Below are 16041 nucleotides of genomic sequence, written 5' to 3' on the forward strand. Positions count from 1 at the left end.
GGTTTAAAATGAAGTTAAAATTTAGTCTACTTCTTGCTTTTTGATGAACAGTCTGTAAGAGCTTAGACTAAAAGGAATTTCTCTTTTTCATGACAGGATGACTATGTGGAAGCTCTGAGTAGACTGCATCTCACAGTGACCAGGGCTTACAAAGTAAACCCAGATATCAGCTTTGAAGTGTTCATTCACAAAGTGGATGGCTTGTCTGATGACCACAAGATCGAGAAGCAGAGGGATATCCACAAACGAACCAACACTGACCTCACAGATGCAGGACTGGAGCAGATACATCTAAGGTTGTGCGTCAACTAAAGCTTATAAAGGGATTTTGAGTTTGAGGTTTGGATTAATTATATGCATATATTTGTTTAAAAAGTGGTATTAAGCAACAGTACTTTTTTGAAGGTCTTTCATAAAATATTTGGATATTGGCTGCATTATTGGGTACTTGTTCACTCATGATTCAATTCAGTTAATTAATAGTTCTTTCCCCTTTTAAACACCTCTTTCAACTTTCAATCTTTTCTTTTTTGTATATTAGTTCAGTTGTTGTGTACATATTTAAAAGCCACAGAATTAATTAACGGTCATTTTGTGCTGACGATGTTTATGTAAATCTGTGACATATTACATGTTGGTAAAGCAAAACACCTTGCTGTTTCGATTATTGCTCACTAATCAATGGAGAGGTGCATTTAAGTGCTAAAAGGGTTAAATCAGAAGTAAGTTGCAATTTTGGCGTCATGAGTTTGGCTGTAAAACTGCATGCTTCTAACAATTTGTTAATCACTAGTCATTAGCTAGTGATATCCTAGATAATCCTCCTTTCTGAAACTGTAATGATCTGAAAAGAGTGACTGAAAACATAATCTCAATAGCAGAGTGTTGACCGAGGTCCATTAGATTTGTATAGGAATGAAAGTATTCTTGCAACGAACTCAACTTTCACTGTCACAACTCCCATCAGGAGGGAGATGACCCACGCATAATCCTGGAAGTCTTCTAAGCCACGCTGGAAGTGTACTTGTGGCTTGGAAGAAAAATGGTCACTCGGCCTGTTGCCTCTGCTTTCGGGGAGGCTCGGGTAGTGATCTACTTCTTCCTTCCTCAGTTTTGAGGGCATCAGGCAGGTAGTCCTGGACTGACCAGGTAGTCAATACGGTATGGATGTAATTAAAGAAAACCGTGAGGAAGGTCTAAAACCCATCTAAAAATGAAATTTAATGTTGCCACCCTGAATCTAAGAAAAAACTGCCTTCTCCACTATGTACGGTTTGTAGCATTTTGTCACACTTCCGCTTGGCTTGTTCAGAACCACAGCCACCTTCCATAACCTCATGGACTGGCTCTTGCATCCACATGCTGCATATACTGCTGCTTACTTGATGATCAACAGCGACATCTGGGCGGATGATATTTAGTTGAGTGGCTACGGTGCTGGAGTCATAGCCAACCTCAAAAAGTCTGTCTCCCACCGTCCAAACGAACCTAGTGTACCCCCAAACAGATAAGACAGCACCCATCACATGCTGCCCGCTTAGGTTAGGCAGTTCTTGGGGGAGGCTGACTACTACGGGGCGATTGTGGCTCAAGAGTTGGCAGTTCGTCTTGTAATTGGAAGGTTGCCGGTTCGAGCCCCGGCTCCGACAGTCTCGGGTGTTGTGTCCTTGGGCAAAACACTTCACCCGTTGCCTACTGGTGGTGGTCAGAGGGCCCAGTGGCGCCAGTGTCCAGCAGCTTCTGTCGGTGCGCCCCAGGGCAGCTGTGGCTACAATGCAGCTTGCCGTCACCAGTGTGTGAATGGGTGGATGACTGAATGTAGTGTAAAGCGCGTTGGGGTCCATAGGGACTAAGTAAAGCACTATACAAATACAGGCCATTTACCATTTTACTACCTCCAGTTTGCGCTTGACTTCACGGAAAAAACAAGCCCTTTAACTGACCTTGCCTGAAAGGGTGTCCTAGATTTGGTCCAGTGAATGGCGCGGTGCCAGGCATGCTCTCTTTGGGGAACCCCTGCCCCATGCTCCTAACTTTCCCTCCCTCCCTTTCATTCTGCTGATGGATGCCTTGAACAGAGGGCTGGGGGCCGTTTTGTCACAGCAGGTAAGTGGGATCGACCACCCTATTGTGTTCGTCAGCCAGAAGAGGAAGTCCTGATACAGCACAGTGGAGAAGAACGGTCTAGCAATCTTGCAGGCAGTCGACCCTCTTCGTTATTGCCTCCTGGGATGCTCATTCATCCTCTGTTCCGACCATGCCCCCTGCAATGGCTCCACCGCATGAAGAATACCGATGCCTGGGTCACTCAGTGGTATTTGGCTCTCTGGCTATTTAAGTTCAAGTTGGTCCATAGGCGAGGGGTGCAGATAGTCGTGGCTGATTTCCTCTCCTGCTCGTGGGGGTGAGGGAGTAAGCTCATCTGGTTGTGTCCCTGGCCTAAGTTGGGCAGTGGGGTATGTGGCGGGTTGTGGTCTCTGGCTCTGCTGATGATGGCGCCTGTGTTCGGCCTTGCTGCTGCTGGCTGCAGTTTCCCTCGCTCTGTTATGCTGCTGTTTCTGACTGTCCTGCTCTCCGTTTTTGTCTCTGATGTATTGCCTGCCTTAGTCTATGATCGTCTGACACTACTATCTATTCGCTCCTCTATGGTGGGCCTGGATATCGCTCCTTCATACAATGGCTTCTTCCCTCCTCCGCCACTGGTGTCTGGATTTTTGCCAGATGTCGCCAACAGCACCCTTTTGGGTCCACGCAAATCACGGAGGAGGAGAGGTAAAAGAGCTGGTGTCCAGGTGAAATTTAGACTCCTTACAGTTTGTTTGGAGTTCAATTGGATTTTTCTGTGTGAAAATCAACTGAATTACAGGGAAAAGCTACAAGTTTACAACTTAACTGTTTCAGACCAGAGTAAACAAACTACAGGTTTATAAAAATGCCCTAAAAGACAGTGGGCCCTCTGTTGTGGAGCTGCATTTCAGCCAGTGGTGTTGGGGATCTTTTCAATAATTATGGAACTATGAACACAGAAAAGTTCCATCAGATGTTGATCCACAATGCTACATCATCTTCAAAGCATCTAAGTGATAACAGCTTCATTTTTCAGCGTGACGGTGATCTCAAACACACTGCCAATGCAGTAAAAGCATACCCAGATAGAAAAACACACAGTGGAACTTTATCAGTCATGGATTGGTCTACTCAGAGCCTGAAACTCATCATCAGGCAGTGTGGGATCATCTTAACAAAGAAAACTTTGTGCCTTCATTACCCATTGTTGTGCAGGTGAAGCCAAAGGCAAGATGTGCTTCATTATATTTTCTAGTCTTTGGCTTGGAAGGAAGTTGGTTTGGAAGCATATTTGGCGATGCTTCATCTTCCACTTTGTGTTTGTGTGGGAGCCCTGTCAAAAACCTGTCCATTATTCTAGCAGTGTAGAAGCAGCTACCACTACTATTTGTCTTTTTTTTTTTATTCATACCACGGCCCCCTGCAATGGCTGTGCGCCCCCCACTTTGGGAACCACTGCAATATAGTAAACTTCAGAAACTCTACAAAAAAATCCAGCACTGTCTTGTAGAAATTATCGATAGTTCAGCTTTTCTCTCAGTGACAGTATGCTGCCATAATGAATCTCTCCTCAGAGCAAGCAAGACTCACAGCATCTAAATCCTCCCTAGCATCCAAATAGAGAGGTTTTTCCTAGTTTAAGACTTTTTCCTCTGTTGTGGCAATGCCACTGTCTTCCAGTTCAAAGAGAAGTCAATTATTTATAGTATGCTTTTGAATGTGTCTCATACGCCATTCAATTCCTTCTCAGTGGAGATGTCAGGGTCCAGGAGTTTCAGTCTATCCACAACCTCAGATTTGTAAATTCAGAAATTCCTCCATATTAGACATATTCCGCCATAGTTAGTGTAGCAAGTATATTTAACTGCAATGTGACAATGGTGTGTATAAGAATTTCTTGTATTTATGTATTATTCACATTATTTTATTGTATAATGCCTTAGTGCCACTGAATTTTAGCATGTCTCACACTTATGCAGTTAGACAGATGGTGGGGGGTCCGGTAAGAAAGTTGGGGGGAAGCAGACAACTCCACAGGAAGAATCTTTTGTCTCTTCGACGACTCTGGGAGGTAGCAAGTAGGACTGGGCAATATGACCCAAAATTCATATCTTGATATTTTTTAGCTGGATGGCAATATACGATATATATCTCGATATTTTAGGTAAGAACAAAAAGAGTTCTTAGTCAAAGCTGTGTCCCAGATGTCACACAGGTACATCTGTTATGCACAAAAACAAACAATGTTGTTTTTGTGCATAACAAAAAGCTCACAATTGTGGAGTCAAAATGTAAACTAAAAGATGCTGAGCATAATAACAAAGACAGACAGATTTCAGAGCTGCTCTATTCCCAAGTTCTACTGGGTGACTGACAGCCTGGAGTTTGAAATCCGCTCCGTAACCATGTCTCTTAATAGGTGCCATTTATGGTCCTTATACACACACAATACGGTAATATTACGTTGAAGCACAGTACGTATTGCTCCGCGAGGCTCCAGACCACGGTAGTCGTAATGCTCCAACAATCCATCAAGCAGTGCAGCTCCGTAGCTTAGCAAAGTCGTACCATTGTTTGGGCGACCGTGGCTCAGGGGGTTGGGAATCGCATCTGTAACCGGAAGGTCGCCGGTTCGATCCCCGGGCTCTCTGTCCTGGTCGTTGTGTCCTTGGGCAAGACACTTTACCCTACTTGCCTACTGGTGTTGGCCAGAGGGGCCGATGGCGCGATATGGCAGCCTCGCTTCTGTCAGTCTGCCCCAGGGCAGCTGTGGCTACAACTGTAGCTTGCCTCCACCAGTGTGTGAATGTGAGAGTGAATGAATAGTGGCATTGTAAAGCGCTTTGGGTGCCTTGAAAAGCGCTATATAAATCCAATCCATTATTATTATTATTATTATTAAAACATTTTTTGACAGATTGCTGAGCGCCGTGTACCACATAAAATCGGTTCGCGGTCAGTAAGCACAACCAGAATTCATACATAAGGCGCACTGTCGATTTTTGAGAAAATAAAAGGATTTTAGGCCGTGCAGCCCCTGCATGTCGTTAGCGCGGTTAGCTCGCTAACACGTTGACGCCGTCCAGCCCCACGCACGGGGCGATCCGCGGTAACTCGTTAACGGAGATTTGCCGTGTCCATCTTGTTGTTGCCTGCAGGTGAATCTATGGGGGAGGGGGAGTTGTGTTCAGTGAAGGTGAGGCGAGGCCCAGTAACGTTGCGTAGAGACAAAAGTGGACGAAAGAGAGGCAAACTTGCGGCTCCACAAGTATAATTATAACGTAACATATACTGTATCGATATGAACGATATTGTCACATCTTATAGCTCGTATAAAAATATATAGATCTTTTTTAAAAACTCGATATATCGCCCAGTCCTAGTAGCAAAGCAGTGTGAACCTTAAGGTGTGAAACAGCTGTGTACTGCCTTTTGTTCCTGGAGAAGGTATTTAACTGAGAGCCATGCTAGGCTCAGGGAGACTCTGCTGACCGTCTGTCCCGCGATCATGCAGGCTCTCCATCAAGCTTGGTTGTCTGTTCTTTGTTTTGATTAAAGAATGTTAGCTACCGCTCACCGCTTGTCTGTAGGCTTTACTTAATGGAAAACTTCCACAACAGGTGCTTTTCAATGCCTTTTATATAGGAATAGAACCAGAACACAAGCAGTTGGAAACCCTGTGTATCCACCCATTTTTAGAGGAATGTTTTTTTGTTAAACCTCCTAACACTGACATATGAATCATTCAAGCACAAAACATCTTCTAACTCCAGGTATAAATTAATGTTTTGTCTACACATAACTGATAACTTGGCAAGAAAGCAATGTTAAATGGTATCTTTACCAGGCACTGCAGTGAACCACTGAACCTACAAAAAGATTGTTTGACAGGAATAATAGTATTCACTGACAGACTGGCCCTGGAACAGTGATAGAAATCTGCTGCCATCTGCAGTATGATGAAGATGAAATGAGGGTGGACGTTTCAGCAAGACAATGATCCCAAACACAGCCAAGGAAAATCTATAGGTTTCAGAGAGTGGCCCAACCAATGGCCAGCCTAACCTGAATGTAGCTGAAAATCTCTGGCAAACAGCTAAAGCTCAAATTTCATAGAAGAGGCCTACAGAACCTTCAGGATTTGAAGACTGATTGTATAGAAGAATGGGGCAAAATCATACCTGCGCAATGCATACAACTAGTTTACTTGAAGCTATCACCAACAAAGGCTTTTTTAGGAAGTCTTAAATACATTTCATTAAGGTTTCCGCCTCATTATTACACATAACTTAGTTTATGGACATATATGGTTTGATTTCTTTGCATGTGTTGATTGGATGGGTTGTTACCAGCTTCTTTTTAAATTGCAGAAACTGCAATTATTGGATCTTGAAACTCTTTTGATTCGGTTCAGTTTGACTCAATTTTATATGAAAACACTCACCTCAAGGTGGTTTATATTGTAAGGTAAAGAATACAATATTAGAAAGAAATCCCAACATTGATATGACCCCCTATGTGTAAGCACTTGGCGACAGTGGGAAAGACAAACTTCTTTTCAATAGGAAACCCCTCACAGAAATAAACTCAAGTGGTATATAAACACACAGACTAAATATAAGTGAGTGAAGAACACTAAGTGCATTATAGGAAGCCCCCAACAGCTTAAGCCTTTTGTAGCATAACTAAGGGAGGGTTAAGGGTCACCTGACTAACTGTATCCTTTATCAAAATAAAAACGTTTTAAGCCTAATCCTAAAAGTAAAGAAGGTGTCTGTCTCCCTACTGTCTTTTCAAACTAAGAGCTGCTTCCATAGTAGAGGGCCATACAGCTGAAGGCTCTGCCTCCTTTCCTAGATTTGAAAACTCTAAACTGCTGTCTTTTTATTAATGGTTAAAAAAAACCCAGTTCTGATTCATATTTCTCTTTCTAACCCTGCAGCTTTTATTTAACCAGCATATATGACCACTCCATATTTGAGGCCTTCAGCAAAGTGGTCCAAAAGCTCATCCCACAGCTGCCAACGCTGGAAAATCTGCTAAACATCTTTATATCTGTGAGTAGTTCGCTTTTCTTGCACACAAACACACTTACAGCATCACTGAGTAAACAGCATGCAACTGGAATATTGTAATGGTCTTTTTACTTGTCTCAGCAAATCAGCTCTGGATCGCCTTCAGACTGTGCAGACTTTTAACTGGCACAAACAAGAGGTCACACATTACTCCAGTTCTGGCTTCTCTTCATTGGTTGCCAGTAAATTTTAGGGTTCATTTTAAAATTTTAGTCGTAACTTTTAGAGCTCTTCGTGGTGAAGCTCCCCAGTACATCTCTGACCTGTTGAAACCTCATGCTTCATAGGTCTTAGACTTGGGTCTTCAGGTCAGAGGTTACTGTTAGTCCCACGTCCTAGGTTCAAAACACGTGGGGTTCAGGCTTTTCAGGCACTGGCACCAAGGCTGTGGAACTGTCTTCTGTTGTCTTTATGCTGTCTAGACTCCACTGACCCCTTTAAAAAGCAGCTGAAGACATTTTTATACAAACCAGCTTTTAATTAATTTTGTCATTATTTTATATTATTTTATTTATAATTCTGGTTTTATTGTGGAGCACTTTGTGATTTTTATCTGTGAAAAGTGCTATATAAATACATTTTACTTACTAACTTACTAAATGTTTAGGTCAACCCTCTGTACAAAGCTAATGTGTGCTTTTCTGATTGAAGTAACTAAATTTTTATGTGCATGCCTTTTTGTGCTTTACAACAGCCACTAGATGGTAGGAATGTATAAGGTCAACCTCAGTGTACGATGGCATATCCTGCTGAGAACCAACCTATTCATTTATCTCCTCTGTAATGGACCGTTTAAAGAAAAAAAAAGTCTTTGGACTTATTTGAGCTAAATACTAAGAGGACATCTCGGGCTTTCCACTGATATTTGATGTGTTATTTGGGCTCTTTTTGCTCTAAAGAGGAAGGGAATTATAAAAAAAAAGTTCAATGGGAAAATTATTTTTTCCTCTGTTTTTAGGAGGATATTAAAGAGTCAAAAATCATTACTTGCTGTATCAGTGGTTATTGTTGAGCTATTCACAGCTCAGTTCTTTCATTCATGAGTTTTCATCCAATCTAAGTTAAAACTGAAAAGTAATTGCAGCATTGTGCTTTTTGTGTCTCAGTATTGCTATTTATGGACTTAGCTGGATCTTTGGCCTAATTGTCATTCTGCCAAATGAGGTTGGGACTTCTCTGAGGTCCTGGGAGATGCATCGGAATATAAATATCTATGTGTAGAATGAACAGTTCACCTTAGATAAATCTTTCTGCCTTTGCTATATTAGTTAGCACAGGTAATACTACTGGGTTAAACCAATGTCCTCGAACGGGGGAGAGCATAAACTTTCAGCTCTAAAGTAGGGTTTATACAGCTTTTCCTGGTAAGATATATATTCTATTATGACATTACACAACTTCAAAACATCTTTCTGCAGCTTCATTAATACCCAAATCCAGAATGAGGACAGATGAAGGTTTTTGTCTGTGTTTTTATTTATTTATTTATTTATTTATTTATTTATTTTAGGGATTTAAGCATTATTAATTTCCAAGCATTTTGTCTTGAGCACTTGAAACAAAATGTAGTATTATTGTTGGAGTTGATAAAAATCTATTTTCTTTGATTTGCTTAAAATCCCAGAGTGTGTAAGCTTTGAAAACGTCTGTGATATCTGCGGGATGATAATATCTCTAGCAGCTGAGAAAAGCTGCACACTGTGAATAGGCCTGCACACAGAGATAAGTAAATGTCAGATCTGACAAACTGAATGAAAGTAAGTCTTACTTCCAACATTACACGGGGTCTTCACTGGACATCATGGGGTATTTCTGTGTGTATAAGGATCAAATATTCATGTCATCCCATTAAGATTTTTGGCTAAAAAGACAAACTCACATGTTGTCTGTTTACCCTGCCGTCAAATAAATGTATAAAAAAACAGTAAGTTATTGAATAAAATTAGTATTTGATCCTCTATAAACCAGCCAGAATTCTTACTCCTAGACTGGCTATGTGCCCATGTGACAGTTACTCTTGATCTGAACTCATATGTAGCACAGAATGAGTTTCTTCCCTTTCCAGGTATTTACCAATAGTGGTTATTACCTGGTTGACTGCTGTCTGTTTGCGATCTAAATGTTTTAGCAGGTTAAATAAGTATTGAGCATGTCACCAACTTTCTAAGTAAATATATTTCTAAGGGTGCTATTGACAAGAAATTGTCACCAGATGTCTCTAATAACCTATCCAATCCACACATGCAAAGAAATCAAACCACAGATGTCCATAAAATATGTGTAATAATTAGAATTGACACATGGATAAATCATTGAACTTTGTACAAAAGGCTTGGTTGGTTATTTTTTTGCCTATTCTTCCACACAAACAGTCTTCAAATCCTCAAGGTTCTTTGGAACCCATCTATGAACTTTCAGGTCAGGCCTGGCCATTTTCTGGGATATTCTAGCAGCTTTACTTTCTTTCTCTGAAACCTACAGAGAGTTTCTTTGGCTGTGCGTTTGGTATCATCGTCTTGCTGAAACATCCAACCTTGTTTCATCTTCATCATCATGGTAGAGGGCAGCAGATTTGTATCAAGAATGTCTCGGTACATTTTTTCCATTTATTCTTCTTGAAGTACACACTGCCATATGTTGCAAAATGGCCCCACACCATGATATTCCCACCTCTAAACTTCACTGTTGGTATAGTGTTCTTGGGTTGATATGCAGTGCCTTTTGACCTCCAAACATAGTGTCATGTATTATTATAGTATCCAAAGAGTTCAATTTTGGTCTCATCTGACCAGACTATATTCCCCCAGTATTTCACAGGCTTGTCTAAATGTATTTCAGCAAACTTTAAACATGCTTTTTTATGTTTTTTATTCAGCAGTGGGGGTCTTGTGTGATGAGTATGCATACAGGCCATGGCAGTTGAGTGCATTACTTATTGTTTTCTATAATTATTTTACAATTGTAACTGCTGATTTCAGGTCTTCCTGTAACTGTCCACAAGTGCTCCTTGGATCAGAGGCAACATTTTTGATAATTCTTTTCACTCTTCTGTCTGTAATGTCACTCCTGGTCCCCTCCCAAATTTCTCAGACTTTTTATCTGATTTAGTTCTCATCTCAGATAAAATAATTATTGTGGCTGACTTTAACATCCATGTAGATGCTAAAAATGACAGCCTCAACATGGCATTTAATCTGTTATTAGACTCAGTTGGCTTCTCTCAAAATGTAAAAGAACCCACCCTCCACTTTAATCACACTCTAGATCTTGTGTTAACATATGGCATAGAAACTGAACATTTAACAGTGTTTCCTGAAAACCCTCTCCTGTCTGATCATTTCCTGATAACATTTACATTTACAATAATTGATTACACAGCAGTGGAGAGTAGACTTTATCACAGTAGATGTCTTTCTGAAAGCGCTGTAACTAAGTTTAAGAATATAATCCACCCACTGTTATCATCTTCAATGCCCTGTACCAACACAGAGCAGAGCAGCTACCTGAACGCTACCACAACAAAGGTCGATCATCTTGTTAATATATTTGACTCTTCACTACGTACGACTCTGGATACTGTAGCTCCTGTGAAAACTAACGCCTGAAATCAGAAGTACTTGACTCCTGGTATAACTCTCAAACACGCACCTTAAAGCAGATAACTCGTAAGCTGGAGAGGAAATGGTGTATCACACTTTTAGAAAATCCATCATTTAGCCTAGAGAAATAGTTTGGAGAAAAGTGGGCCAAAAATTACCCAGTAAGGCTGTTTTCTTGCAATATCATTGTAATGAAAAGTTATTATTTAGTTTTAGTCAGAACCAGGCAGTGGAGCAATGCTCATCACCTGTCTCTAGCCCACATCCTTCAAAGAGTAGCCCTCATCGCAGCTATTTATTCCCATGACAGTTACAATACACATCACAGCACAACACAAGCACCTTCCACTGTAAACCCCCCCAATGGTTCTAAAACAAGGCACAATGTGTATGTATGTGTGTGCACCTGTATGCATGTGCAGGAACGTGTGTGTGTGTGTGTGTGTGTGTGTGTGTGTGTGTGTGTGTGTGTGTGTGTGTGTGTGAGAGAGAGAGAGAGAGAGAGAGACCCAGATTTAAGAAACACAATGACAATATTCAACAATTTGACTTAACATCATGCCATTTCAATTTTTATGGTATCAGATCCCTAACCCTTTTATACATTTTAGAGAACTGTAGTTTTTGCATTACTACCCCAAACTTCGTAAGTGAGCCAAAAATGGATCGCATTAATGTCCTATGGAATTTCATGAGAACTTTATCTCCTTATCAACTGTGACTGTCAGGAATATATATTTTGTGGGCAACAGTGTCACCTCTTCAGAAGACTATTTTATACAGTAGGAATTAGCAGACAGCATACATTTGGCATTGAGACAGCAATTCATAATACGTGCCTGAAGCCTCAAGTGTGGCCTGAAGACATCCCTGAGTCACCTGGACACTGGCAGAGGGAATTATGTTAGGATGCTGTTCGTGGACTACAGTTCAGCATTCAACACAATAATTCCCTCTAAGCTTTTCACCAAGTTGACGGATCTAGGACTCAGCTCATCACTGTGTCAGTGGATCCTCAACTTCCTCACAGACAGACCCCAATCAGTGAGCGTGGGAAAACAAGTCTCCCCCTCCATCTCACTCAGCACTGGAGTGCCTCAGGGCTGTGTTTTAAGCCCCCTGCTGTACTCACTGTACACTTATGACTGTGTAGCCACATCCGACACCACCTCCATTGTCAAGTTTGCTGACGACACTGCTGTTGTGGGCCTGATCTCCGACAACATCGAGACGGCCTACCTGGAGGAGATTAGGAACCTGGAGACCTGGTGCCAGGAGAATAACCTCCTCCTAAACATCAGCAAGACTAAGGAGCTGATCGTGGACTTCACTACAAAGCAGGCGAGGAATTACAAACCCCTCATCATCAGTGGCACGCCAGTGGAGAGAGTGGACAGTTTCCGATACCTGGGTGTCCACATCACTCAGGACCTGTCATGGTCCTGTCACATCAACACCCTGGTTAAGAAAGCCCGTCAGCGTCTCTTCTTCCTCAGAAGACTTAGAGACTTCCATCTGCCACTGAAGGTGCTCAAGAACTTCTACTCCTGCACCATCGAGAGCGTCCTGACGGCAAACATCTGCACCTGGTTTGGGAACAGCACCAAGCAGGACAGACCAGATCTGCAAAGAGTGGTGCGCTCGGCAGAACGCATCATTCAATCAGAGCTCCCTGACCTGCTGTCCATCTACACCAAGCGGTGCAAGTCCAAAGCTAGGAAGATTATGATGGACCTCTCCCATCCCAACAATGGACTCTTCTCACTGTTGAGGTCTGGGAAGCGCTTCCGCTCCCTTAAGGCCAAAACAGAGAGAATGAGGAGGAGCTTCTTCCCCCAGGCTATTCGGGGCCTGAACCAGGTGTAGGACTGGACTCTCCCAAACACGTCACTATAAGACTGGACTCTCACACACGTCACCACACGCACCACCACACATTTCCTATAATCCTATAATTCCTATAATTTATAATCCTTATCTTTATAATCTCTTCTGCTATTTGCACATTCTTTACTGTAAATTCCTAAGTTAATTTGTAAATTTTTGTAGTAAACTGTAAATTGTAAATATTGTAAAACTTTTCTTCTGTCATTTAATGGTCGGGCATTGTACAGCTACAAGCATTTCACCCCCATGCCATACTGTGTATGGTTGTGTGTGTGTGACAAATAAAATTTGAATTTGAAAAAAAAAAAAAAATTTTGAATTTGAAGACCTTCTGCATTTCTGATGCCCACATGAACTATGCAATATTCATAACAGTTCACACAGGGAGACAAACAACGGAAGACGTTCAATATAATCTGGGGAAAGAATCTGTCCAGTTGTGCAGTAGATTCAGAACGACAAGATGCAGCATCACCACAGATAACTTTCCTCCAGTATGCCCATTGAGCAATGTCTGCTGGAGACACAAATGTGGAGCCTCTACAATAGGACAAGGCAGACATCATTCCTCTGATGAAGGCTTCTGAGTCCATAGAGGTTCCTAGGAAAGAGTTTGGATTGACAGCAAGAAACACTTGGTTTCCATACAGTGAAGGGACAAGGTAAAAATATGATAAATAAAATCTAATACAAATGATTATTCTTGTGTAACCTAGCAGGCTAACCTTCAAGCTCCCAGGTCCTGTACAGTATCTTAGCTGTTCCTAGGACTGCACTCTTCTTCTCTGAGCCCTTGGAACGTCTCCTGCTTCTCGTGTTCCTTCTTCCTGATGTTCCTGTCATTCAATATAAATCGCCTTGAGGCGACTGTTGTTGTGATTTGGCGCTGTATAAATAAAATTGAATTGAATTCGGTATCGCTACGTCTGTCACTATGGGGGGGAATGATGAATGCGCAATGTTTCGCCAACTGCTGCCCCTGTAAAAGACAAAAAAACCATAGATACATAAATCACCAATCTTCCTATAGACTGTGTGAGAGAGAGAGGGAGAGAGAGGGAGAATGCCGCCCTCTTTGTCACAAATGCACTTGATAATGATGGTGGGAAAAGTATTCTGGTGTTAATAAGAACTCAGCAGTGCAGTTTTCTTTTGCCTTTGCTTTTTTTTGGGGACAGCCTTTTAGTACTCTAATTGTTAAAGCAACTATTCTGGCTGCATAGAATGGTCATAAATAAAATGGTATTTATATAGAAAAAATCCATAACTACTTTTCTCTTTTGTTTCTCTGCCTCTGATTTCAGAACTCGGGTATTGAAAAGGCCTTCTTGTTTGATGTAGGCAGCAAGATTTACATCGCTACAGACAGCAGTCCAGTAGATATGCAGACGTATGAACTGTGTTGTGATATGATTGACGTGGTCATTGACATCTCCTGCATTTATGGGTAAGTCAGTAGACTTTCTCTTAATGCCACAAGCTCAATGTTCACATTCTCTCCTGTAATCTCTCTTTCTCTCTCATCAGAAACTGAGAAAGAATTGGAGTTCTGAAATTAGGTTGTCAGAGTAAAATTCCAGCTCTTCTCAAAGTTAGAATTGGAAAGTATCTATTTGTCTCATGAACAGAGGGAATTGACATTATATATTACAGATCTCATTGTGATGTAAAACCCAAAGGATGGTAGGTACTCCTGATTCCCTCATAGATCAGAAAGGATATGCTTTGTATTTAATTATCAACCCAGCTTGAACCTATGTCCTAATCTAAATTTGTATAATTAGAGGTCAGGTTTCGGCTAAAATCAGACCGAACAGTAGTTGATACATTTCTGATGGACTGGCAGTGGAAGAGAGAGGAGAAGAAGCGCTACTGACCTGCTTATAATGTATTATTGTATATAGAGATTAAAAGAAACAAAATTCATCCTTAAACAGTTAAACATTACAATCCATAAAAAAATTTGTGTGTTTAAATAAAACCTGTCCTTTGTGACAATCAAAATTGTGACCTGAAATCACCTCAGTACCAAAGACATTTAGTTTTTCCAAGAACAGCTATATAAAATCTCTACTTGAATCTCTACAAGAATCTCTACCTCTTCTTGTTCGTGTCAATCTTTTGGCTGTTTATATATTTCTATTTCTATTTGTGTTATTTCAGTTATTACGTTATATGTGGTATAGTATGACAATGTCTAAGGCAGGAAAAAAGGAAAGAGGAAGGGAGGGAAATATAATATTGTGGCGAGCTCAGACAAGGAGGAGACAGAGGTATCGTTTGGTCTTGCTCCCCGCGAGCTAGCCAGGTAGCACAGCCGTTTATTAGCATTCACGGACAAACACACACCACGCTAACACATCCGCTCGGCGCACCTCTAGTGTAACAACAACAACAACATAAAATGGCGCTCTCCCCACCCAGAAACACACAGTCGCAGAGAGAGAGCGTCACCTGTATACATGGCAACATAACAACAGAACATAGCTGTCAGAACAAAACCCTAAACAGCCCTGACCCGCTACATAGCCCCCACGTAAGGGGTCAGTTGTCCCCGACAACCCCATTACCCAACACAAAGTCCTGCAAATGTCCAGGTGTCTTCTTTCGGCGCACTGGCCAATCTCGATCGGCGGGGGAAGAGTCACTCGGATCAGAACATGGGGTGCCACCAGCATCCCCTGCCCCGGCAGCTGCTGGAGCGAGCGATCGGTACGGTGAGAGTCTGTCCTGGTGCAACACACCGTGCGCCCCGGGCCCGGCATGCGGACCCGGTACACCACTTCTGTTAGCCGCTCCACGACCTCCCCCGGCCCTTGCCAGTGGCTGCAGAGCTTGGGGGACACTCCTCTCTTGCGAACCGGGCAGTACACCCAAACCTTGTCGCCAGGCACGAAAGCTCCCCCTCGGCACCTGGTGTCGCAGGCTCCTTTCAGTCGAACTCCGGAGCTGGCCTTAGCCTGGTGGGCATAGTCGTAAACCACCCGTGGCCGCTACCTCTGCCTCCTGTAGCAGTCCATGGCCGCCGGTTCCCTGACTCGGTGATGGGGAAAGGCCCTAGGACGTCCACTCCCACTCTCTCCATCGGGGCCCCCACCAGATACTGCTGCAGGGGGGCAGTGGGGCATTGAGTGGGGCCCTTCCGTGCCGTGCAGGTGTCACAGCAGTGCACGTGAAGTTCCACATCCCGTCGAGAACCAGGCCAGTAGAACCATCCCCTGAGACGGCGGAGAGTTTTGGCATTCCCATAGTGGCCGGCCCCCACCGAGCCGTGGACAAGCTCGAGCACCTGCGACCGTAGCGACCGAGGCACCAACAGCTGCAGGAGATCTCTGCCCTGACCGGGGGCCCGCAATCTCCGGTATAGGATGCCGTTGTGGGTCTCGAGATTGTTGTACTGGGAGTAGTAGGCC

General features: G+C 42.6%; 1 protein-coding gene across 3 annotated transcripts in view; it reads left to right on the forward strand.

Moving 5' to 3' along the window:
* rragd (ras-related GTP binding D) overlaps positions 1-16041 on the forward strand; it is a 70068-nt gene that overhangs the window by 27655 nt on the left and 26372 nt on the right. For 2 of the 3 annotated variants that reach the window (XM_040049150.1, XM_040049149.1), the window contains exons 3-5: positions 97-296; positions 7010-7124; positions 13933-14075. In XM_040049150.1, coding sequence (XP_039905084.1) covers positions 97-296; positions 7010-7124; positions 13933-14075 — 458 coding nt within the window. Of the gene's footprint in view, positions 1-96; positions 297-7009; positions 7125-13932; positions 14076-14155; positions 14312-16041 lie in introns of all 3 variants that reach the window. The other variant, XR_005698413.1, reaches the window with a different exon arrangement.

This window comes from Simochromis diagramma, unplaced genomic scaffold (genome assembly GCF_900408965.1).
Source record: "Simochromis diagramma unplaced genomic scaffold, fSimDia1.1 OVJJ01000426.1, whole genome shotgun sequence".
NCBI lineage: Eukaryota > Metazoa > Chordata > Actinopteri > Cichliformes > Cichlidae > Simochromis > Simochromis diagramma.